General features: G+C 39.9%; 1 protein-coding gene across 4 annotated transcripts in view; it reads left to right on the top strand.

Annotated features, from left to right (window-relative positions):
- The window catches only part of slc45a3 (solute carrier family 45 member 3), a 62,315-nt gene that overhangs the window by 19,372 nt on the left and 16,817 nt on the right, over positions 1-26,126 (top strand). For 2 of the 4 annotated variants that reach the window (XM_008115640.3, XM_062978574.1), the window contains one exon: positions 23,613-24,027. In XM_008115640.3, coding sequence (XP_008113847.2) covers positions 23,808-24,027 — 220 coding nt within the window. In that variant the 5' untranslated portion in view covers positions 23,613-23,807. Of the gene's footprint in view, positions 1-12,745; positions 12,786-17,760; positions 17,902-23,612; positions 24,028-26,126 lie in introns of those variants that run through there. The other 2 variants (XM_008115641.3, XM_003224018.4) reach the window with 2 other exon arrangements.

The following is a 26,126-nucleotide window of genomic DNA, read 5'->3' as shown; positions in this document are numbered from 1 at the left end:
TCCATACAGCCCGGAAATGCACAACAACCCAGTGCTTCAGAATCATCTACATGAGTGGCTGATATAGTAACTCCTCTCTTTTCTGATGATTTGATGTACAAAAATGTTATTTCATGAACAAAATTATTAAAAATATTGTGTATACAATTACCTTTATGCTATTATAATGGGCGCACATGAAACATAAATGATTTCTATGTTTAGACTTGGGTCCTATCTCCAAGATATCTAATTATCTATATTCAAACATTCCATAAATCTGAAAAAAATTCCAAGACATTAGTAGTCTCAAGCATTTCAGATAAAGAATGCTTAACAAGTAGTTGTCATTGACAATAACTCTGAAAAGGGCACCTATCTCCCCAAAAGTTGATAAGCAGGGGGCATACCATTCCTCTTAAATGGAAAGAGTTAACTTGACTGGCATCGTGTTGTCGAAGGCTTTCATGGCCGGGATCACAGGGTTGTTGTATGTCTTCTGGGCTATATGGCCATCTTCTAGACTGCCATCTGCACAAATACACAATATAGGTCTCAAAATTTTAAAAAAGCAGAAATAGCATTTAGTTAATTGATTGGAGAAGATCAAGATGACAGTATCCAAACCTATGCAATTTCCAGCTCCATTGTGGAGAAGAGCCTTGTTTTTTCTCAATTCACCTGCTTCTGTCTTGCTTCCTATTTAGTGCAACCCAAGTACCTGTCTCTTCCTTTTTGCAAAGTCTCTTAGATTCTAAGCAATCCCATCTTCTTTTTTTCTTTTTAGAAATTACAAAGAGGGAACCTGTTTGCAAGGGTCAAAGAGTGCTTCGAGAGATGATGGCATTAAATTAGTCTGACAGGGATATAAATAGTTGGAATCTCAGACCAGAAAATTGCCAAGGGGAGAAAAAGGCATTAGCTACCATGTGATTACAAAAGGACCCATTAGTGTTTTGTGCCTGGGATTCAAAGTGTATTCTTCAGTTAAGAGCACAAGGTCATGATCTTAACTTCAATCAGGGGAAAAGTAATAAAACTTGAAACTTTCTGTCATAATCACTTCAAAGCTGCTTATAGCCAAGACTGGGCAGTGGGGATTTTCCTATCAGTGCTCTTTTGGCAATGTGTGCCAGATAAGGGTTTCCTATTGTCATCATATCTTACTTTTATTTAGTTTTGTTCCGTTTTGCCCTCTTAATGCTAGTACTAAGTTGACCAGTGGATAGTGTGTGGTTTGTTGCAAAGATGTCCATTCCTTTAGGTGATGCTCCCCATAATGTTCAATCAGTTTTCTGTTGTTGGACATTTTACTGGCCCACAGAACAACTAACATTAGACACAGGCTTTGGATAAGCTTTCTTTCCTTGCAATTTGTTTTGCAGCTTGTAAGACTAAAATACAATAACTTTTTCTGTACCCAGTTTTAAGAATGTTCAAAACTGCAGATTTTGAGGCAACAACATTGTTCTTATATCTTCTTTGCATGCCTTGTATTTGTCTGCATCTATGTGATTTAGAGTTCTGGGGAACTTTAAAACTTTCTCAAGACTTCATAACATTTTTATTGTAATTTAAATACAATATTATTATATTTCAGAATTTTAAACATGGGCCTTCATCCACATCATTTCCAGCCTATCAAAAAATAAAAATAAAAATATTTTGGTCACCGAGAATTCCCAGAAATAGCTTTGTATTCAAGTGCCATCATATGAAAATTATCATTATAACACTCTTTGTGTCCATATATGCCCATCAAATTTCCTTTCGACTTATAGGGCACCTTTATCTCTTTCATTTAGGGAACGTTTATAATGAATGTGTTTTGAATTTCATATGGCCCTACCCATATAATACCCTCCAGTATACACATGTACACATGCCACAAAGATAAGATTAAATTGCAGGAAAATGCTTCAAAATATTTTGGTAGTGCTGGATCAAATGGTTTAAAGAACCATCTCCCCTAATATTATCATATATAGTTTTGTGCAAAATTGTGTTACGCCCATGAATGTGTGCACAAGTGTTAGGATTCTGGGAAACCTGACATTATTGTATGAGTTTCTGCAATATTTGTCCATGGTAAAATAGTCTTTCTGTCCTTACATGACTATGTATACAATCCTCCCTCTGTAGCACTTGTATTCATGTAGGAAATGCAAACCTTCTGTGAAATGACTATAAATTGGGCACTTCCTGAATGAGTGTGACTTGAATATTCAGGTACTGAATTAGCACTTTATAATCCTACCTAAGGAACATAAACTGCCTAAATTGTTCAGGATACGATTTCTGTTTTAGATAAAGTTCACGTTTCAGTTCCTTTTTGTAATGAGTGACCACTGAACCTTTTCTTTCCTCTTATTTTGTTCTGCTTACTTGAATGAAATACCAAACAAATTCTAGTAGTATGAGTAGATGGGGGTCACTTAAGTTCATTGGCCATTAACTAACTAACTTCCTGTAACCTCTTCAAATACTAGCATTTTCCAGGGAAATATCCCATCCAATCTTGGCAAAGGCAGCTTCACATGATCTGTACTATATTACTAACATATTACTAATTTTGCTTGAAAAGCCTACAAAAAGTCCCAAAAATGCTAAATTAGTAATATGGTAAATTAAATTAATTGCTTGAAAAAAGGCCTGATTTTTTAAGATTCCCCCTCACTTGCACATGGTCTTAACAGATGGAATTGCAACAATAGCCAACATTTGGTGGGTAAGGGGCTGTATTTGGTCCCCTAGTTCACTAAGGGTTATAGTCACTATCTCCACCAGATTTTGGCAATATAGCAACAAGATCACATTTCCACTTTGAAATAAACCATGTGGGGAGTGTGCACCTTGCTTTAATTCAAATTGTGCACCCAAAAATAGGGTGAATGCTCACTGTGCATTCTGTCGTAAAGCTAAAATGCAATTGTCCTATTGGGGGGGGGGGAGTCAGTTGCAAAACAGCTAGGTGGGCATGTTCTGCATGTTGCACACCTCTGATATACAGTCATAGCCCACACTGAATAGTGAATAGTGATGACTTTGTAGGGGAAATGGTGCTACTGAGAAAAAAAAGGGAGGTATCAGTATTTTTGAAGGTGGAGAGGACTTCATCGAGTCTAATTCCTGCTTAATGCAGGATTTGCAACCAAAAACATCAGCAAATAGCTGTCCAGCCTCTAAGGAATTCCTTAAGCAATCGGTTCCATTGCTGAAGAAATCTTACTATCCAGAAATTCTTTCTAATGTTCTCTTGAAATAGGCTCCCTTGTCACTTGAAAACATTAGACATGTTTCTACCCTCTGGGGCAATTGAAAGCAGTTCTGCTTCCTCCTCACTGTGCGGCCCTTGAGGTATTTAAAGAGTGAAATCATGTCACTGCTCAATCTTCTCTTGAAATTGAGCATGTTTTATCCTCCATACCTCCTATCATCCTTGTTGTTCTTCTCTGAAACTATTCCAAGTTGTCTGTAATATTCTTATAACGAGATTCCCAGAACTTAACACAAGATTCCAGATGAGACCTGACCAGCACATAATGTAATCCAACTATTGCTTTCCTTAACTTGGAAGCAGTACTTCTATTAGGACAGGTGAAAATAGCATTCACCATCTTTGCTGTAACATCACACTGCTGGCTTTTGTTCAATTTATGATCAACAATAGCACCAAGGTTGGTTTTGCATGTAGTACAGCAGAGCTTTGTATCTTTGCTGCAACATCACACTGCTGGCTTTTGTTTATGATCAACAATAGCTCCAAGGTTCTTTTTGCATGTACGTACTTGTCCATTTGGTTTTTGTGGCCTAAATGTAAATTCTGGATTTTGTTTCTACTGTTTTCTTTTTATTAATTTCTGCCCAGATTTCTGGTTTAACTTGGTCCTTTTGAATTCTGTTCCTCTCTTTCAATGTGTTAGATTCCCCTCAGTTTTGTATCACCTGCAGACCTGATAAGGATTCCCTCCACCATGTGATATAATTCATTGATAAAAATATTGAAGATGAATGGTCCTAAGACAGAGCCCTGAGGCACACCACTCCAGATTTTCTTCCAGTTTGAAGTACAGTCACTGATGTCAACTCTTTGAGCACAGTTTTCCAACCAATCATTGATCCAGAAAAACAACATCCACAGCATCCCCACTATCTACTAAACTAGTTGCTAGATTGAAAAAAAATAGATTAATTCAGTAAGACAATATCTGCCTGTAGAACATTGAGCACTATCACTAAACATTACAACAGATTGTTGCAGGTCTGACTTGTCCCCTCTCTAGGATCATTAACTTGATTGGGGTTGTTGTATGTATTCCAGGCTGTATGGCCATGTTCCAGAAGTATTCTGGAATACTTCTGGAACATGGCCATACAGTCCGGAATACATACAACAGATCCCAGCCATGAAAGCCTTCGACAACACATTAACTGGATTTTTTGCCAGATGCTTTTAGATTCTATTGGTTGGCAGAAGAAAGCAAAGTGATAAGTCTAAATTGCCTTCGACAGCATGGCTGTGCCCCATCATAAGAGAGAAAGTGACTGATGCTGTTCTTTTTAGTCTGACCTTCTTAAAGCCTTTTGCATTTTTCAAATTCTTGACGCCATGGAGTGATGTTAAGCTGACCAGAGCTAGGATGGGGGCAGAGTCCAAAAACCTTCAGATCATGTGCCCTTTGATTTCTAGCATTGTCTGAATGTTTTATATTGTGAAATCTGATGGTGAAAGCAACCTCTCCTCCATCCTTTGTTTTAAATGCTGACTCTGAACTGCAGCCTCCAACTTTATTGCTAGTATGGAGCTAGGGACTGTGGAAGAAGAGGGTGAATAGGGATTTGGAAACCCTACATTTAGCATCCTGGATCTAACATGTACATGTTCAGAGCAGAGTTGCTGAATTGGAAGCCTCATGTTAGCAGAAGATTCCTACTTCACTATTCCCAATTCTTGGCCATGCTGCTGGGTGGGGCTGCTGATAGCTGTAATCTAAAAGATTGCTGGTTCTCTCTCCATATTTTAAAGTATACCAGTGCTGAGTGAATATGGATACATGAATACTGGATACATGAATATTTGTTCTTCGTTCTGCCATTCTCCTCCTTTGTCTTGTTTTTGTCAATTTGTCTGTAGCCAAAATGCCACAGTCCTCTCATGACTGTTTACTATGTTGAGTCACTTAAGTTCAGTTCAGGGATAAAAAAGTGAAAGAAGCTGTAGAAAAATGCAGGTGGGCCGCAGACTTGGAATAATTACTGGGTGAGAAAGCAGAAGCATAGCAGAAGCATAGTCTAATTGAAAGCATCATAGGTGTGGGGGTTTTTTTTGGGGGGGGGGCTTTTGCAAGATCTTTTGTGAAAAAGGTAAAGTTATACATAATTGAAAGCATGTCTAGTTTGTTTCTTTTTTTTTTGAAGTGTTGCAAAAAGTATCCCTGGACTTGACACTGTCGCTCACACTTGATACATTGGCAATTGTGGATTTTAGGGCTGCACTCTATGCTGGTTATAGCCTATGCTGGCTATAGCCTATGGAGGTTGTAGGCCATCAGACTCTTGAAAGCCATTGTTGCCTACTCCAATCTTTAGTGCCAACCTTGGTTGTTGTTGATGATGTAGTCAGTGACAGCAGGAGCACAAAAGCCATAGATACAGGAGCCATGAAGGAAGTAAGGCATTGAGCTCACCAGTAGATTGTTGGGTGCCTGATTTTTCTACCACTCTACAGCCCTGGAAAAATGAATTCATTTGTGTCGTGCAGTGGTTCTCAACCTGTAGGTCCCCAGGTGTTTGGCCTACAATTCCCAGAATTCCCAGCCTGTTTATCATCTGGTGACCCACAGGTTGAGAACCACTGGTGTTGTGTGTGTGTGTGTGTGTGTGTGTGTGTTGGTTGCATATTTTCATGAATTTGATGTGCAATTGATGTGGTTTTGCAGGATTAAAGAAAATGTGCCTTCTCTAAGTTCTCAAGTAATTTTTTTAGAATAAAATTGGTAATGTTGTTTGATAATTTATTTAATTTTAAAGGTCTACATTGATTAAATACCAGGCTGGGCAACTGCCGTTGGCTGGGCTAGCCGCAAGATTTGTGAAACAGGATTGCCCTATTGCCCTTTTGCTGATCCCCTCGGGAGAATTTACCTTACTCAGATTTGACACGGATTCTTTTAAGACTAGGAGAAACCTTTATTTATCCAGTTTGTTTCCATGTTTAATAAAACCCGCTTCTGGGCCTAAAGCATCCCAGAGGTGCAATCTATTGACCCCCCCCCCCAACCCATGTGAGTGATGTCTCCAAATTGGCATCTTGGGCTAAGTACTGGTATGTGACCCTAAATCCATTTCTGATAGTCAAAGATAGCTCAGAAATTCAGGGGAACAGTTGCTTAGGACCATTTCCCCCATGCATTAAAAAGCAGAAGAGATACAAAGGCCCTGAACTTGGCATAGTTGAGAAGTTGTTGTTTCGGGGTTGGGGGTGCAGGGCAACATGGGTGCATAATGAAAAACCCAATCTCTAGAAATGTAGACCCCCCCTCTCCTAAATGAGGACAGAGGTGGAGAATTGGACAGTCAGTGTACATTGTCAGTCCCCTTTCAGGGCTGCTGTTCCTGTTTCGAGAAACAGAAAGGGACCAAGGGAGGGGAGCTAGGCCACCTGTTGGATTTTGACACATGGGGGGGGGGCGGGGGGAGAGGCCGCTGCCCTTTTTAACAGTGTGGGTCTGTCCTCTTTCTCCTTGCCGGTGCCCCTCTCTTTTGCTCCCAATCTCTCAAGGTTCTGTTTACAACCGTCCCATTGTGGCTCTCAGGCTGGAAGCAGCTGGGCAGACTGTGGCGGGCTCAAGTGTAATTTCAGCTTCTTCAAAAGCCTTTTAGAGGGTCCCCCTGCCCCCCTCCCATCCCGCTCCTTCTCTGAAGAGGACAGCAGCACCAACAAGAGGATAATTTGATGGATTACTCTGCAGGGCTGAGAGGCTCTTGGCTAATCCCCTTTGTGTGCCTGTTGGGTGAGACGCTCAGCAGAAGCCCCCAGCCCCAGGCAGAGAAAAGGCCGCTCAGCAGGGTGGGTTTTACACACTGACATATAAATACAAGAGCGCTGGTCATGTGGTGCAGAGTTTAATCCTTGCCCACTACCATGGCCTAGAGGTTAAGGAGGGGGGCACCTGTTTGAGTCTCGTTTGGGCTTTTCCCACTTGCTTTGATTTACATTTTTATTCTTCTTTTCATAACTTGGAGACATGGAAAGTGGGGAGGGTCTGGCAGAGGGCAAAGCTGGAGATGGAGCATGGCCTAAATGGAAGGTGGAGCCCAGCCATGCCTTCAATGCTAGCATGCCCGAAAGGGTACGCCGGGTTATCGGAGGAAAGATTTTGTATTTTCACATTTATGTCTCATAATTCTTCAGCCAAGGAGTTCAAGGCAGTGCATATGTTTCCCCTTCTTTATAATCCTCATAGCACTGCTGTAAGGTAGGTTAGTTACAGAACTGCTGATTAGCCCACCATCTACTGCATGAACTTCATGGGATGAATATCGATTTGAAACTGCATCGTCCTAGAATAATGTGCATTTGGATGGAGAGTTACTGCTAAAAAACTTCTTAAATTTTACAGAACTTCACACCTTTGTTTGTCTTAAACTGCCCTTGCTTTCATTGGCACATCATGTTGTTGTGCTTGGAAACTGCCAAAAGATCTGTAATTCAGAGATGATTGGAGTGGAACATGTTTCCTACTCTATATGTTTTTGTACTAGCCACACAGCATACACACCTAAGTGACTGAGATTTTACCCTACTCACAAAGAAACTTGAAAAACTTATAGACTGGGTGGGATGGGTTTGCTGTCACTGTAGTTTCTATTTGCATAGGGCTGATCATACAGTGTGGGTGGGCTTTCTACAGAAGGTTGAATGGTCTCCCCCAACTTGTTGCTTTTCCTATATGTTGGACTACAACTTCTACCACCCACCTAGCATTGCTGTACCACCAGGGAATAATGGGAATTACAGTCAAACACATCTGGAAAGTCCTAGGTTTAAGTTATCATATTTGTATTCTGCCTTTCCTCCATGTGGCTCAGATTTGTACGTGTGGGAGTTCTCATTATTTCTTTTCCACAGGATGTGTACAGGAATGGAGACTTGTATGACCACCCAACAGGGAGAGCTCAAGACATTTTCTTGCCTGAGGCAGAATAGCAAATAGGTTCTGTTACTCAATGAAGTCAAGATGCAGTGTACCCAAAGCCAGACGGCCCTCCATATTTGCTTGTTTGTCTTCTTTGGATTTGAATATTCACAAATGTGATAGAAATGCTATTTCAAGGTCCTCTACTGTGACTCTGAGGACAACTTCTGCCAGAATTTGACCATAGAGTCACACTGGTACACCTAGAATTTCATAAAGAGGTGTTGTTCTCTTGGGTATGTGTTTTTTCACTTTCACAGTGGTCCTATGCCCTGACCCAAGTGAATATAGAGGTGTGACTATGTGTGTATCTAGAGTTCAATCTGAAGAGGTTTCATAGGGTTTAACTCTTCAGTAAATATGTAAAATTACACATAATGTTAATTACATTTTGGGGGGGAATTCATCATGTTACTATAATGCTGATTTATAAGTCACTTGGGACTGTGAGTTTTCTTGCTTTTTGCCTTTGTACCTAGAGAAAATGCTCCATCACAGCAACATTTCTGCCTTCCAGTTTGGATAATAAGAGACTTCTAGCAGCCTGTTATTAGTTGTGCTCTTTGGTGAAGAGCCAGCTATGTAACAGAGGTCTGAGCTCACCGGAAACCTGAAGCTAATTCAGGGAGATGAAATTAAATAAATCACAACTGTATTTTCATCTTCGCTGCTGTATGCACATATTTTAGGAAGAGCAGGAGTTGGGTTGGAGAAGGTCAGGTGAGACTTCCATTCCATGCAAATATAGATGGAATTGTTCTTCATGGTGTATTTAATGTTCAGTTATTTGGCTCCATGCTTTTCTGGAAGTCAAAGTGGAAATAAACTCTGCACATGATCCAGATTGTAGCATCTTTTACACACATCCTGAGGGGAAAGGAATGGGAAGCTAGAAGACAGAAATTAATCTCCAGCTGGATACAAGGGAGAAAAGTAAGAAGGAAAGAACTGGTCAATGTAGAAAAGAGTTTGGTTACCATAGAGAAGTTCATTATATTTCAAACCTGACAAAAATGTAGGTGTACAGAATACTGTTAAACAGCCACACACCATATCATAGGCCAAGGCATTCTGAGGTCATCCAAAGCAGTCGGCCAAAATAAGAGTGAAACACAAGAGTAGTCCAAAGTCCTTTCCAAAATGTTCAAAGCCAAGTAATCTCACCAACACCGAGGCTGCTGCAAGCCAAATCGTACGTAATCCACACACCAAAGTCAAGGTCCAGTCAATACTTCAAGACTTTACCAGCAGCTATTCAGGCTGTAGCAGTTGCATCAACATTGCTTCCAGTATCTAGCCGATCCAGTTTCCAGCTACTAATGCCACTTTCCCAGTGATCCCACCTGTTGTCGCTCCTTTCAGCCAACTGACTGGATCTCCTCAGTTCAATGGCATCAGATCTTAACTGCAGCCTAGCTGGAATGCTTAGTTCCTGGTTTGCTTCCTAAAACCCCTAATCCTGCCCTGACTCTGGATCCCTATCTCCTTGGGGCTTCTGCTCCTGCTCTGCAGAGATGGGTTCCTCAGTGTCAGACTGTTCATGCTGCAGATCTGTATTTGCCCCTGACTCAGATGCTGGACAAAGAAACCCTTCCTCTGCTCCTTAGCATAAGCCCTGGCAGTAGGAAGCATAGATCATAAGGCTGCCATCTAATTAATATGGTTTTCTTCACTTGTTTTTGTGTACCTGGGGTTGGCTCAGTTATTAGGTGGAGTTAGAAAGTATCTTGAGAGGTCAGTACATTATCAGCTGTTCGTTATCATATTTTTGCTGTCAAGAAGAGGGAGCGGTGCTTGTGGAATTTTCTGTCTCATTTACCAGAATAACACAGCTGGCTGAAGGTATCATCTAACTTGGCATGAGTGGGGTGCCATTTTCTGCCTTGTTTCAGATAGCAGAATTACTGGGGCTGACCCTGTATGGGTTTTCAAAAGTGCTGGAGGACCTTTTTGTTGTCTTTATTTATTTATTTATTTTACTTACTTACTTACTTACTTAAAGGTAAAGGTTCCCCCTGATGTTAAGTCCAGTCGTGACCGACTCTGGGGATTGGTGCTCATCTCCATGTCTAAGCCTAAGAGCCGCCGTTGTCCATAGACACCTCCAAGTGGCCGGCATGACTGCATGGAGCACCGTTACCTTCCCGCCGATCTACTCACATTTGCATGTTTTTGAACTGCTAGGTTGGCAGGAGCTGGGGCTAACAGCGGGCACTCATTTCACTCCCGGGATTTGAACCTGCCACCTTTCGGTCCGCAAGTTCAGCAGCTCAGCGCCTTAACACACTGTGTCACTAGGAGCCCCTATTTATTTACTTACTACATTTATATCCAGCCCTTGACATTCTTTTTTAAAAACTGATTAATTGCAAACATGAAACAACTGTATCAATTGCATAATTATGTTCAAAACCCTTAATTGAACTTAGTTTTCTTCTCATGGCTTAATAAATGAGCCAATATGCTAAATGGAGGGGTTGAGAAGAGCAAGAAGGTGGATTAGTGGGAAGAGGTAGATTAGAATGGAATGGATATGTATATAATGTTAATTAGGCTCATTTGAAATGGTTGTGGCACTGCAATTTGATGAAGTGGAGTGAGTGGAGGGTGTCAAAGAATGGTTTGGCATTTGAGAACTAAAGCACATTTCAACCTCACTTGTGTGCCTTTGTTATCCCAGGTGAACTTGCAGCTTATTCTAATTTGGGAATGGAGAACTGGTGTCACTCCAGATGTTAGATTGCAACTGTCAACATTTCCCACCACTGGCTGTGCTAGCAGAGACTCATGGGAGCATAGTCTAAGGGCCTTTGAATATCCATATATTCTTCATCCTTGCTTTAGTCTAACATACTCTTTCCAAAAGTTCTGAAAGCTCTTTAAGGGATGGTGGATGCCAGAGTTTTCAGGATGAGTAATGCCCACATGCCCTCTTTCCCTGCTACTGGATTGCTGGGCTTGGAGGAGAATGTGGTGAAAGCCTCCTTACCACCCACCCCACCTAGTGATCTTCAGCAAGGTCATTGAGATTAAGGAGACTTTCTGACTGTGCCTACAGTTATTCTAAATCACTGGAATGATTTGACAAATTTATATGTGTGCAGTGCATATGTATGTATGTGGTGAAAACCCTCATCTGTCCACTATAGGTCAAGATGCATAAGTCTAGACATTTTGGTCACAAAACCAACCTCCAAGACCTGGGTTTACTTAGCTTTGAGTCAATGTAAATAGTGTACCTTAGCTCTTATCCTTAAAGGAATTATCCATTCTCTGAGCAGAGTGGGAAAAGGCAGGAGGTTAGTCCAACCCCAGGGAATCTAAAAGAAGCACCAACCCCCTCTACTCTCTCTGCCACGGAGCACTTCTGGCTTTTATGAATGCCTGGGTGGGGAAATGGTGATGGTGGCCAGGGATGGCTGATCCCCCAGGGTAGCGTTGGTGCTGTCCCCTTTTCATGGAAAGTCCCTTGATTTATCCATCTGTCATAGCAAAATCCATAATTTTGTCCTCAAACCATGCCTTCTATTTATACATGAGATCAACTTATACATGAATATATACTTAACATAGATGCAATCTTCTATTCATCCCCAAGACATCCTTTCTCATCTTAAGTCCTTAGCTTGCTTTAACCTTTCTCTCAAACAGGGACAGTGCCGCTTTTACAATAAAATACATCAGAGTCACCTTTAATTTTTTAGAAATAGAGGATATAACAAAGAATTTTATTGGAGCTGTTTAAAAACTGTAAAGAGGAAAGGTAGATTACAAATACTTAAATACAATATTCTGATTTTCATTCAATGCTAATGTGTCTTCAGTGAGTATAAGGTTGATAGTGCTTTAAGCATTGGACTATGAGTCTAGAAACTAGGAACTGAATCCCTGCTTGGCTATAAAACCTACTGTGTGATCTTGGGCAAGTCATACCCTCTCAGCTGCACAAGAAAGCAATGGCAAACCTCTTCTGAACAAATCTTTCTAAGGAAGCCCTGTTACAGAGTCATCATAGGTTGGAAACAAGCGGAGGTCGCACAGCAACAACAAACTAAATAGTGAAACACTAGCACGAAAGAGCAAAATTGTGTCTGTATTAGTGGTAGTGAGTAACTGTGCTTTGAAAGGCTTTTCATTCCTCACCGAAGAAAGCAAAAAAAAAACTTTCCTGTCTTGGGAAGCTGAAGCAAAAAGTGGAGAAAATGTTTTTGTTTTAAAATAGCTATTTCCATAGATGTGAAATCTGCTAAAAGAGTATTTTCTCTCTGTGTGTCGCTTTTGGCGATCATTGTCACTCCTGTGTACCCCCTCCTCTTTTCCAATACCTTGCAGAGTGGAATAGGGGGAAAAGTTATGCTGAAGCTGCAGGAATGTAAAGCATCCAAACTCACTCAAGGTTGGCCATTGTCAGAACTGCCTGCCACCCTCCGAAACAGTGCTCTCACCCTTCCTTTCCTTTGTCTGGCAGTCCCCCCCCCCTCCTTTCACTTACATTGAGGCATTGAGGCCCAGCCCACTTACCTGGCTTCCAGGTAGGGAAGTTCGGATGAGTTATTCTCTTGTTTCTTAGATGGGGAAAACACCTGTGAGCTGTTCTCAGTACATCAGGTAGGACTTATACATGTTATGTTTATTGGAAAATTTCGGTTTCTGTCTCTCATTCTGTAAGACAACCTTCTTTATCCTTTGCCAGATTGGTTTAGACTCTTGTTGCTTCTGTTGCCTTCTTGGCAGACAGCTCCTTATTTTATTCTTTAAATATGTATATTTCTTAAGAAGTGCAAGTAGCAGATGGCCTGCAGCATATTCATAAAGGACAGTTTAGCAGATTATGTATTTAAAGTAGGAATGTAGTATTTGACAAAGGATTTTTTTTTAAAAAGTAAACTCATGCAGGGGATTAAGAGCAGTGGGACAAATTATTCATCACAGTCACATCCATTTACTCTTTGTCTAGCAAGAAAATTTGAGTATGGAGACTCAGTTACAGAGTTCCTATTAAAATTAGCATGTATTTAGCTAGCAGTTGCTAGAGATTGGTGTAAAGTACTGCATCAGACCATTAGCACTTTTAACATTGTATAGTCTTTACAATAAGGCAGTAGACTTGTGTCTATCCAGGTAATATTGGCCTCCAGTTTTCATCATTCAGTTGTGAGTAATGATGGGAGTTGTAGTCTATCAACATCTGGAGGGCCAATGGGCTCCAATCCTGAGTGACAGTGGCCCTCCAGGATTTTCAGACTGGATGCCATCCATTTTGCCCACTAAGCCAGATATGGGTAAACTTCAGCCCTCCATGTGTTTTGGACTCCCACAATTCCTACCGGCTGTTAGGAATTATGGGAGTTGGAGTCCAAAACACCTGGAGGGCTGAAGTTTGCCCATGCCTGCACTAAGCTATGCCTTTTCTCTAAACGTGATCTCTTATTTAGCGATTCAATCTTTCTGTCTGTTGTCTTTTTTGGGTTCCGGTCATACGGTGCAGCTAAATATTCTTCCCATATGAAAGTTGGGTTTCTTTTGATGAGGAGTTTAGTATTCTAGAGTGGCTGAAGGAATGTGTGGATTTCGAGACACCCTCAAGACTGTAAACCCAAAATCAGAGTTTAGAAATGTTACTTTTGGGAATTACATCTCCCAGAATCCCCTGCCAACTCAATCCAAATTCATTTATGACAGGAACTGTTCCCCTGTAGTGTCTCACAAAGTGTGCCTGTCAAATCCAACCTGCTAGTAAAGTACAGTGGAGTAGTTTATAATAAATACTTGCTCTGAGTAGGGACTTGTGTGCAGCCACACTGGCACCTGCAAAGTAGAGAGTGTCAAATTGAAGGCAATAGCCCCCTCCCCTCTTCATCTTGATCATTGTTTACTCTAGATAAGGACTGGTGAGCTTTTGTAACCTCAGGTGATTTGGATTTAAGATTACAGAAACCCCGCCAACATAGCAGTTGAGAAAATTACAAGTTTGCCACTTCTGCTATAGGTTATTTAGAAATAACCTAGACCTTCTGTAGCCTATTCATCTGAATTAGGGCAGTGTGATTGTTGTGCTGACATGATGAGTTTACATCCAGGTCCAGTTGTATAATGATCAATTGCTTCTGGCTTCATTGGTTCAAATTATTATTATTATTACTATTATTATTACTATTAGTAGTAGTAGTAGTAGCAGCAGTATATGTATATGTATACAGCTTTTTCTCTTAAAGAGATTCAAAACCGTTAGATGTGTTGTTGTTCATTAGTAAAATATCCTCAGCCAATTAAAATTACACCTTTGGCTTTTAATTAAAAATACTGACCATCTTTAAGAAAAGTGTTATTATTTGAACTGCTAGGATGAAGTAAGACCTTGATCAAGGTGCAGGAAAGATTTATCTAGCCTCCACTTAATTATTTGCCTTGATCCCTGTGCTAATCTGTCACGAACAGTGGTCAAAATCGGATAGCATGATAAGCCAGGGGACCAAGAGCGACAGTAGTCCCAGATTAGTTACGATTAGTGTGGAATAGCTGCTTACCCACTCCTGCTTGCAAGCTGTTTGTTTACTATGTTTGTTTATAATTTTTTCTGACTATGGTTGATTTTCCACCTCTGAAGCAATGCTCCTTGGTTCAGAGAAACAATCCACATTTTTGTTTGGGCTTTTTTGATGGGAAACAAACCAGAGGGAGAAAAGCACCCACATATGGATGACATGCCTAACTGTGGTTTATAGTTTAGAATAGAGTAGAATAGCTTTATTGTCATTTTATATTGTACAACGAAATTAAATGCTTTCCCCAACACAAATCACAAAAACAACTCGCCCATTCCTCCATGCTCCAACCACCACCGCACAGCCCCCTATGCCACATCAATGCCAGGCTATGAAGTTCAATATAGTTACAGCTCTAGCCGCTTCCACTGTAGTCATTGAGCACCAGCATGTTGCTCACACATGATAAACCAAGCTTTCTGTGAATCCCTGGTTTGTTCTGTCATCAGAACCCATGCAAAACATGACACTTAAAAGCCTTGTTATCACTTCATTCATTTGTCTGAAGAAGGACAATTTGCCAGTTACTTTGGGAGATGGCATCACATTTGTGTTGTAAAAAGAAACATCTAGAACTGTGTTCACTTGCATTCCCTTCTTAGAATTTCACAAGTGAGTTGAAGCTGCAGTCAGAAGTTTCTTTCCAGTAAACTGCCCATCACTGAGCTAGCTGTCTTATAAAATTGTTCCTTGTTTTGTTGGTTCGTTCTTTCTAATACTGTCCTTCCGTGGGAGTGTTATCTTGATGTAGATGTTCAATCTCTTAATATGCATGAGGTTTGGACAACAAGCGTACCAGTTTTTACCAGGGACTGTGTCCTGAGACAGTGAGCACTATGTACACTGACATTGTCCTGAATGAGCTGCTCAGGAACCACATAAGAGCTCCCTGCACAATAGCTTTTATTCCTTGCCAGTTTTCTCTGGATTATTTTGCATCCCTTGGAGTACAAACTTTAGCATTTTGTATTCCAGTAGGTCTTTGTACTGGAAACCATATTGTACTGGAAACTGAAGCATTCTGACACACAATACCTCTCAAGAAGGTTGCCAACAGTCTTTCTCTTCTTTTTACATTAAAGGCTTTTCTTTTTTCCTGGGTGGAGCTTTTAAACAGCTGGGTAACAAACAGAATGCATCAGATGGTGTTGCTGGTGATTAAATGCAGGGATAGGGACTATGCTTGTTGAGCTATTGCATGCCAGGGCTTTCTTTATCCATTTAATGTGCAGCTAGACTCTAAATGGGCAGCTAAGAACATGTGGGCAATTTGGAACACCAAATAATCAACCAAAATCACTACCCAGAGATTCCAGTGCTCCTGTCAACATAATATTTGTCAGTCAAAAATGGAAGGAATAATTGTAGAATATTGTGAACTCTTCATGCGACAGCAGCAGAGTTACAAGACTGATTATTTCATAAACGTCTAGCATTGAATTCTTAATTAATATGTAATATTACAGTCTTAAACATGGGTCTTATTGTTGCAAAGCTACATGAAACATCTTTGCTTGGAGTGTAACCACAGAATCAAATCATTTGAGCTTTGAAAATATACATCTTCTCTTCAGATTTTTCATGTTAATTAGGATCTGCTTTGTTTTTTAAAAAATGCACATAAGCAGTATGAAATTCCAGCTCTCCAGTACCGTTCTTCATTCTTAATCATTGGTTCTCCAGCCTGGGTCCTCAGATGTTAAATTGCAAATACCAAAATCTCTCACCAGTTGCTATGGTGGCTGGGACTTCTGGAAGTTGAAGTCTAACAATATCCAGGCACTCAGGTTTAGGAATCATTGTTCTAGATCAGAAACATGCTTACTATTCTGGTCAAATGTAAACAATGTCCTTGGCATCCCTTCCCTCTTTTGATTTCTGCTTCTTTCAATTCCTTGCATCAATCCAGTTGTTTGTGGTCAACCTAAAGATAAATTAAATCAGCAGTGCTAAAAAATCACCTCCCTTTATATGCTTAACATACTGCTACTCCTTTTTACTCTTTGTGACATGAGGTATATGTACAGAAAGACTGCTATTTCTTTTACCAGTTGACTTCCTTGTTGTTCCAGGATCTTATGTCTATGTACTAAGAAGGTTGTGAGATTAGAACGAAGGCCTCTTGTATTGTATTTGGGCTTCTTTGTTTATTTTCTCCCCTTATGTTTTTCTTATTATTTAACATCCCTCACTACAAATAAATCACTGTTGGAGTTTGTGGTTCCTCTTGGGTGGAGCATCACAAGAACATTGTTCTGTATTCATGTGAAATTACAGTTTCAGAGGATTTTCTCCCACCCTATGTAAATTTCTAAAGGCTAAGCAAAGAAAATATATAAATTCAGCCCTCTGTGTTGGTGGATTTGACTTTTGTGGATTTGGTTCTTCAAGGATTTGATTTAAAAATGTACTATCTAAGAATCTCTGGGACCTCCAAGTGCAACTCTATAATCAATGACTGCCAAAAGTTGATCATTGAGCTATGCTGGAAGATCTGAAGATTCCTTCAAAATATCTCTATGAATACCTAGGTCTTCCAGTATGACCCAGTGGAAATCATGTTGAATCATGCTGGAGAAGCTAGATATTTCTGGAGAAGTATTTCCCTCAAATGCATAGGTATCTTGTATCAAGGCATCCTTGGCATGCAAACTGTAATTGCATTCATTTGGGCATGTCTATATTTCCTTTTTTAAAACTCCTGCAATATGTTCTGCTAATGTGAGCATGATGAGAGGGATTCTGGGAGCTGTAGGCTAAGAAAAATGACTTCATTAAAGTCTGCTAATCTGAAAGATCAGCATCTTTAATGATGGGAGGCATATAAAGAAAGACCTTTGAATTATAAAATTAAAGGAAAAGAACAGAGCACTTACTCTTTGTAAAATATACAATAGTTTCACAGTGTGATTCCTTCGGTGGTGACGATGGGGGTTGGAGAGGCAGCAGCGTGAGAGGAATGGCTCCCAAACCGCATAGGATGGATGTGCCGAATATACAGGTATAGGTTAACTTGGCCCCGCCTTTCCTTCCTGCAATTATATTCCCTGCCTCTCACAGTGAATGGCACACTCCTTACATCTTGGTCGAACTTTCTCTGCTGCAAAAGCTTTGTCTGGGGAATGAAATCAATGTGTTTAGAGTTCACCTGTTGGCCCACAGCCTCTGCAGACAGTCAGGTGAGTTGGCTCACAAAAGTGGTAGCTTTTCAAAAGATTTCAAGGGAGTGGAGTAGCACAATTTTGCTCTGACCATATACAACTGCCTCATGTTTCTGTCCCAGAGTAATTCTGAATCTGCCTTTATCTCCTTTTCTTCTCTTTCTCTCTCTTCTCCTCCAGGCTGCTGAATGCTCCTCCTGGAAGTGTTGCAAATATTTTGAGAGAAATGTAATTTCAATGAAAAGCTGTGGTTGTTTGTTTGACCTCACTTGTAAAATATGGCAGTTAAAAATCTGCCGGGAATACATTTTTTCATAAATGATAGTGGAGAAATAGAATTGTAAGGCAGCCAAGAATAGATATGTTTTTTCAAAAAAATAAATAAATGCTTGCCTTTCATGCCCGTCAATAAATCTTGACTTCAGACTGTGGATTTCTTTCCTTCTGGCACATAACATTTTTCCTGGCTACTATTTAGCCTTAAAAGATCTTAGGTGGACTAGATTAGAAGATCAACTAATCTATGCCACATAATGTGTTAAGCTTTAACCATATATGTACGGAGAAGTACTACCAAAATCAGCATGTTACAGATTAAACTCTTACCTGTATCTAAATTGTATGATGGGCTTGTCAGATCATATTTCAGATTTACTTTTGGGTTTCATGGCTTTAGGGTAAGTGTATGTATCCCAAAGAGAGTTTCACTCTGACAAGTTTTGAAATGCTCTGACTGTGTCCGTGTGCACACATGTGCCTTATGGCTGACTAGTTCAACTTTTACTAGTCAAAAGGCAATGTTTAAACTTAGCATGAAGATAATTGAATTAATGTGTGCAGAAAATCAACATCCACCTTTGTCTTTCATGTGGAATAATAGCAATGAATAATCCAGACCAGGCATCTTAGGAGAGAAGATATATATATATATGTGTGTGTGTGTGTGTGTATATATATACACATATATACATACACACACACATACACATACATACATATACTGTATATATATTCTGTACACATCCTCCATAACCCAGGGTTTTGTTTCTGAGTAAATCCTAGAGTAGTGCTACTCAAAGTGATAGCCTGTGGCTCAGTAGCAATCCATGAGCCATTGGCTGTTGGGTTTGGAGCAAATTTCCAGGAAAGGGACCATATTTGTGCCTAGTGACCTCAAAATGAGCTCGACTGCAATTCCTGTTATTGAAAAGGATTTAAAAATATACATACAAATACAAATTGTGTGTTGTGAGGTTGGAAATATTCACATGTGAAAAATATTTAACTGTTGTGGCAGGAACCATAAAGTTCTCTACTTTTCTTTACAACATAGTGCTGTATTGATGCGGCTGAGACTTAACTTCTCTGAACAGTGCTGCTTCTCAGCTTTCCAAATGAGTTGCTGTTACTACTCAGGACTATTAGTAAATAAATGTGAGAAACATCTCTTGGAATGTGCATAACTTTATTCTGCTGGTTTTAAAACTGGAAAACATGTTCGCTGTGAGAGGCCGTTTCCAATTCTGTTTGCATTTCATCCTTTCCGCCCAGTTGAGTTTCCACTTATAGGGCAGGAAAATGACGCAATGAGACACTATTGCATCTAATTTAAGATTAGGAAGAAACTTGCAATGGCTTCCATCTTCCAGAGAACCTACACTACCTCTCTTTCTCTCCACATTTCTATATACAGTTTGTTCTGGTCAGCCTACCATGAGACAGAGTAAAAGAGCAGATTTTATATATTGGAAGGGCTGCCAATGGTTAGTGGTTGAATGTGTTCTTGATATTTTCCCCATCTTTTTCACCACCAGGGACAGGAAGATGGATTTGTGGATTTTATCTGCATCTGGTGTTAAAATAACTTGGGTTCAATTGGCATTTGTAAATTGGATGTGTGGATCAGTGCCACTTGTTGTTCCACTTCAAGCACCAAAGCATCTTAACCTGGCCCTGTGTAATCTTTCTTCCTGCCTTTCCCCGCTAATAAATATTGTAGAGAAATGCAATCTTCTTCAGACTCATTAAAACCATGAAGATGGGTGGGAGCAAATGAGTTGTCAGGGGGGGAGGGAGGAGGAAAGATGTGAGGCATGAAAATGTCTGTACTAGTTATGTGTCGAATGAAGATGATGGCCCCATGAACTTCTCAACTCTAAGCAAAGATGCTCCTCCCTTAAGGGCCATAATTGCTTCTCCGGGGAGAGGTCGGTGTGCCTGGTGTAGAGCACCAACCTTCTGTGAAGCCTATACATTTGAATGAGTCGATTAATGAGAGCTGAATTTTTTTAAGTTAATTCAAGTTAAGATCTAATTTTATCAGATCTTAAATATTAGAGAATAGTGAAATTATCTGGATTATCATCATGCAGCCGTTTTCCCTTGGTGCCGGTTGGAATACATCATGTTGTTTATGGCAACAGATTCATTGCTTTCTGGATATCATTATCTTGATATGGCAAGGATAAGTTTAAGCGAATAGGAAAAGTCAACATCATTAGAGGACATATCTGCATGTAAATATTTGTAAAATGCAAGCACCTTTTGCATTCTGGAATGCTTCCCACTAATTGCTTCCAAAAATCTGCATCTTTATAGTATTGGATTTTTAGTGTTCTTGTTCTCTTTTATGCCCCTCCTTCCCTAGTTGTGTGAGTGTGGCTGCGTGTGAGAAGCAGTTTGGCTGCCAGTTGGCAGCTGTGATTTCAACAAAATCAGTTGTGGTGATTAGGGGGAAAAAAGATGGATGCTAACCTCCGGCAAATTATCTAGTTCAAGAACCATTCACATGATTGTGAATTAGAAAAGGCTGGTCTGTTGCACATCTGCATGTATTCCTAATTTTAAAATTCAAAGACTTCAAGTTGGCTTGAGTTCTTGTAGCACCTCTGTGCACTTTTAGCATTTTTCTGACTTCTTTGTCCTCTTACTATTCCATGCAGAGGATTTAGAAAAGAAAATTGTTTCCATAAATGTAGACACTTGCTATTCATATAATATTTATTCAGCTATAGAATGTGACATTCCAGATGTCGTTAAATTCCTCATTATGTGTTGTGCTGGTTAGGGTTTCATAGTTTCCACACTCAGTAAGCAAACCCTATAAGGGCACCCAGGAACCTAAATCAGATATGATGATTGAAATTGGTATTAATCTATCTATTTATCTACTTTATAATATGATAATATCACCTTCTGCTTCTGAACCCAAATCAGATTTCTAGACTTTTTTGTTTTGGAAATTATATCAACTGGAGTAAATAGCTGGTTTTTGTTTGTTTGTTTGTTTTTACAAATTCCTTTACCAGCACAGAAGTATGACAGGCATTTCTATCCACTTCTGTCAAAATGCACCAATATTAAAGAAGCAAGATGTAAATAAAGGACACTCTGCAACCACCTAAAAAGGTTCCCTTGCTCAGATATTAAGCAATTTGTAGAAAGGCAATTTGTTTAGTGGTTTGAGCACTGGACTAAGATGCAGGAGACCAGGGTTAAAATCCGTTTGGCCATGAAAACCCACTGGGTGACCTTGGTCAAGTCACACTTCCTCAACCTCAGAAGAAGGCAAAGACAACCCTTATCTGAATAAATTTGTCAAGAAACCACTGTGATATATTCACCTTAGGATCACCATTAGTCGAAAATTACTTGAAGGCACATCTGAAGATATTATTCAATATTTTGGAGTGAGTGTCCCTTTTTAAATGGTTGCAGGGTGACTTTTATTTACCTCTTGCTCTAATTTAAGTGGATTTTGAAGCCAGAGTACAGAAGTGACTGGCATCCTTATATGCTGGTTAAGAAACTGATAAAATAACTTTATCTCAGTTGTAGTAATTTCCAGAAAGGCAATTTGGCCTGTAACAATTTGGCAAACTGTGTTTGCTCGTGATAGAAAATATTATCTTCATTAAAAGAAAGTAGAGCCTCCATATTTTGGGCTGTACTGTCCAAATCCCAAACAAATACTAATTGGACAGACTGGTGTGGACTGGTCCATGAGGTCACGAATAAACGACTGAGTGATTGAACAACAACAATGTATAAGAACAGGTATGGCCTGGTCTTGGAAGCAATAGCTCCACCTGCTGGTTTAGCCAAGGCTTACCAATGCCAAACTCTTCATGGCCAAGATGATTAAGGTTCAAGCTTTCCCTCTCCCTCCCTCCTTCTCCCCACCTCCTTTCTTTTACTATAAAAGTATATTCTCAATAGTTTGTATGCGTGATTTTTGAATGTTTGTAGTTAAGCAATAGCTTGGAAGTGAAGGGAGAATGACAGAAGGCAAAGAGGTAATTAAGTCAAAGACATCAAGTATCTTGGTCATAAAATTAAACGATTTGGTGACTGGTTCTTTAGCAGAGAAAGAGGAAATGGATCAAGTTTGTGGGCAAATCCATTGTAGTACCATCTGTTCTGTTCAGCTATATGTCCTAAGTGCAAAACTCCAGTGTGTTTTCATGGCAGGCCTTGTGATGAAGTCTTGGGTTTGAAGGAGAGCAACATTACCCAGTTGTCCTCTTTCCTCTGGCACAAAGCATGGAAGGAAAAGGCCTGAGCCAGTAGACATAATCATATCATCTAATGGTAGTGAGGCCAACTTGTTGGATATAGCGCTTCCCCATAGAGGGCTTGCTCCAGCTTTAGGATCACTTTTATTGCCCTTTCCTTCTTGTTATCCAGCTCTTGTTGAGTGCCTTCAAGTCATTTCCAACCTATGATGACCTTAACACAATATTTTCTTGGCAAGATTTGGTCAGAAGAGGTTTGCTTCCTCTGAGGCTGAGAGACCCCTACTTGCCCAGGGTCACCCAGTGGGTCTCATGGCCAAGCGAAAATTTGAACTCTAGTATCCACAGTTATAGTTCAACAAGCCACTATGTCACATTGGCTCCCAGGCCAGTTCTACAGTTGTTGATATGATTATTATTTTCAGTGCGTGATCATACCATAGGTTTATATATGGGAAGTAAAATACTACTAACTTTGTTTTTGATCAATTTTCTCATGGTCTCTCTCAAATGAAATTGTCTTTTCAAAGATGATGTGCATTGAGATGTTATTGTCACCAATTTCTCCACTAGGGTCCTTACATTCTTGTTTTTTCTTTGTTGGCTATTGCAGGTTCAGACTCCATGATACTAGGCCTTTGTTATGCTTTGTTTGAGGCCTCAATTTAGGGTGTACGATTTTAATTAAAGTTGCTACATTTGCTATTTTGTTGCCCCTTCATCCAGAGAATTAAGTATAGCATATGATCTATTGGACTAGCTGCATATATAAAGTTATCAATAGATAAATAACCTCATTAAGACAGAAGCCTCGTTTAGCAGCTTTGGGTATATTTCATTTGTCTGCTAATCTTTGTCTTTCATTTCCCCCTTTTCACTAACACTTGAATTTTGTATGTTTCGGCATTGCTGCTTAGTTCCTCAACTTTGTTAGAGCCTATGGGTCTCAATAAATTATCTTCATACTACAGTTCCTAACATTTAGATGCTCTACATGGAAGCTGGTTAGGGGGGAAGATTCACTCAAAGTAAGACTGTTCTCAATTATGAATGAAAGAAGCTGCCAGTAGACTATACCTGGGTGGCAGGAAGGCTTGTGGTATTTCTAAGCAACAGAAGAATTTGCTACATGGTGTTATGCCAATTAAAAATGTAGATGTGAGGACATTGGGTGTTGATGGGCAGTTCGGCTTAACTTTCTCTATTTTCATACAGAATGTGAAGTGCAGGAAAACATTCAGGATCTTCATGTCGCCATTCTCAGACCAGACATTCTGTTGATTTTGACCGGTGGCCAGCATAACAGAAGGCATTTACTACTGGGTATAACATGGCTCTCAGCCTTTTGCTACTGAGCCTCAAAAGAAGACACAGGACTCAGACAACCTGTTCTGGATTACCTTGAGGAGAATGCTTTTGGCTTGGCACAGCCTTCCAGTGCTAAGGTGTGAGGGCAGCATGGCTCAGAAAGCCTGGCTCAGTACACTGTTCCAGAACCGCAAAGCCCAGCTGCTGTTGGTCAATTCTCTAACGTTTGGCTTGGAAGTGTGTCTTGCTGCAGGCATCACCTATGTGCCCCCACTCTTGTTGGAAGTGGGAGTGGAAGAGAAGTTCATGACAATGGTTCTAGGTAGGTAGTTTCTTTATTGTATTTTTAATAAGGTATGCATTCTCTATGTGGTCTGGAGTGATGTCTGATGTCTGGCTTGAGAGGATTTAACAGCCCTGAAGGCACCCAGTCCTGTTTGATCTTGGAAGCTATGTAGGATCAGATCTGGTTAGTACTTGGATGGGAGACTGCCAAAGAATACTAGTTGCTGTAAGCTTTATTTAAAGGAGGGGGGGGGGAGGCTGGCAAACCTGCCTCTGACTATCCCCTGCCTAAGAAAACCTTATGAAATTCATGGGGTCACCGTAAGTCAGTAGGTGACTTGAAGCCACATACATAATACATACACACAAAAATGCATAGTGTTGCAAGTATATACACACAGAGATATCCAGAGGCAACCTTTGATGTGAATATGTGGGAGGGCTTCGTCTACCATTGTAGAATGAGGCCACCTCCCACTGTAGAAAATGCGTAGAGGTGTGAATCATTATGGAGTTTGTGTATATACAGTAGCGGAGGGTTCTGTCTTTCTAGTTGTATTTACAGCTCTCATCAGTTTTAGCCAATATAACCAATGGTGAAGAATGTGTGGAAGTTGCAGGCTCAAAATTCTAGAGAGCACAATTGCCCGGTCCAGTCCATAGGGAGAACTTTCTGCTGCAAAGATCTTGGAAAGATATGCAGTGCATGACTGAGAGATACTAAGTAACATTTTCAGGAATATATTATATATTTGATACAAGATAAGATAATTTCAAATATATGGGATTTCAGGGAGGAATAACAAATGATTAAATTCTTTCCCTTTAAAAATGTGGACTTTATCTGAAATAAAACTGAATCCCCAGATATGGTACACAGTGTAATGTAGTTTTTTCCAAGGTCATATCCTCTGGTTTTGTTAGAATATACTGGTAACTCCCATCATCCCCAGTCTGGTGAAACTTGGCGTCGGTATGTGTACAAATGCACATATAAATGATACAATACATATAAGGTTAGAGATTCTTAATTTAATTTTCAACCCCCTGAGCCAGTGGTCCTCAAACTTTTTAAGCAGAGGGCCAGTCCACAATCCTTCAGACTGTTGAGGGGCTGAATTATCATTTGAAAAAAAGAACGAACAAATTCCTATGCACACTGCACATGTCTTGTAGTGCAATCCCCCCTCCCCAACAACAATGAAAGAACAATACAATATTTAAAAATAAAAACTATTTTAACCAACATAAACCTATCAAGATTTCAATGGGAAGTGTGGGCCTGCTTCTGGCCAATGAGATAGTCAAATTAATTAGGAATGTTGTTGTTGTGTGCCTTCAAGTCATTTCAGACTTTGGGTGAGCCTAAGTCTAAAACTGAGGGCAGGGGCCAAGTAAATGACTTTGGAGGGCCGCTTCCGGTCCACGGGCCTTAGTTTGGGGACCCCTGCCCTAAGCCATGAAGAATAACTGTCTTTCTTGATTGCTTCTGGAAAGGTCACTCACTGCATCAATTTCTTGTAGCAATTTTTTTTAAACACCTAAGAATTAAGGAAGCTTAATGTAAAACAATGACAAAATGGTATCGAACCCCATATCAGTTGGCCCACATCACGAAAAACACATCAAAATTGTGTTGGCATAAATGTGGCGGAATTTGAAGCTTTATCTATATGTCATGAAACTACAAAAAGCTGCAAAAAAAACTAAAAATTAAGAACAAGATGGAGGAAATATTAGAGATAAAAATAGAGTTGATCAAAAAACCATTTTTTAAACTCAGAAAATACAGAGTAAAGGTGGAATGGATCGAAATTGCAAAATACATGATAGCAGCTACCCAAACAATGGTAGCTTTAAGGCTAGAAAGAGCACAGGAAATGGAAACCTAAAAAATGGGATGAATATTTTTATCAGATTATGTACTCCAAGATTACATCACTGAAAGGAGAATTAAATATACGAATGGACAAATATAAATCTATAAGAATAATAAACATAATACATTTATGTCACAAGACACTTTATCCTTCGTAAGGAAAATGACATAAAAGTAGTCAAACTTAGGGTAAACATGGAAATTGAGGAGGAAAATTACACTGTCCCGTTTGACTTTTGACTCCATATGTGGAAAGA

Source organism: Anolis carolinensis, chromosome 4, assembly GCF_035594765.1.
Source record: "Anolis carolinensis isolate JA03-04 chromosome 4, rAnoCar3.1.pri, whole genome shotgun sequence".
Lineage (NCBI taxonomy): Eukaryota > Metazoa > Chordata > Lepidosauria > Squamata > Dactyloidae > Anolis > Anolis carolinensis.
This window is presented reverse-complemented; position numbering and strand designations above follow the sequence as displayed.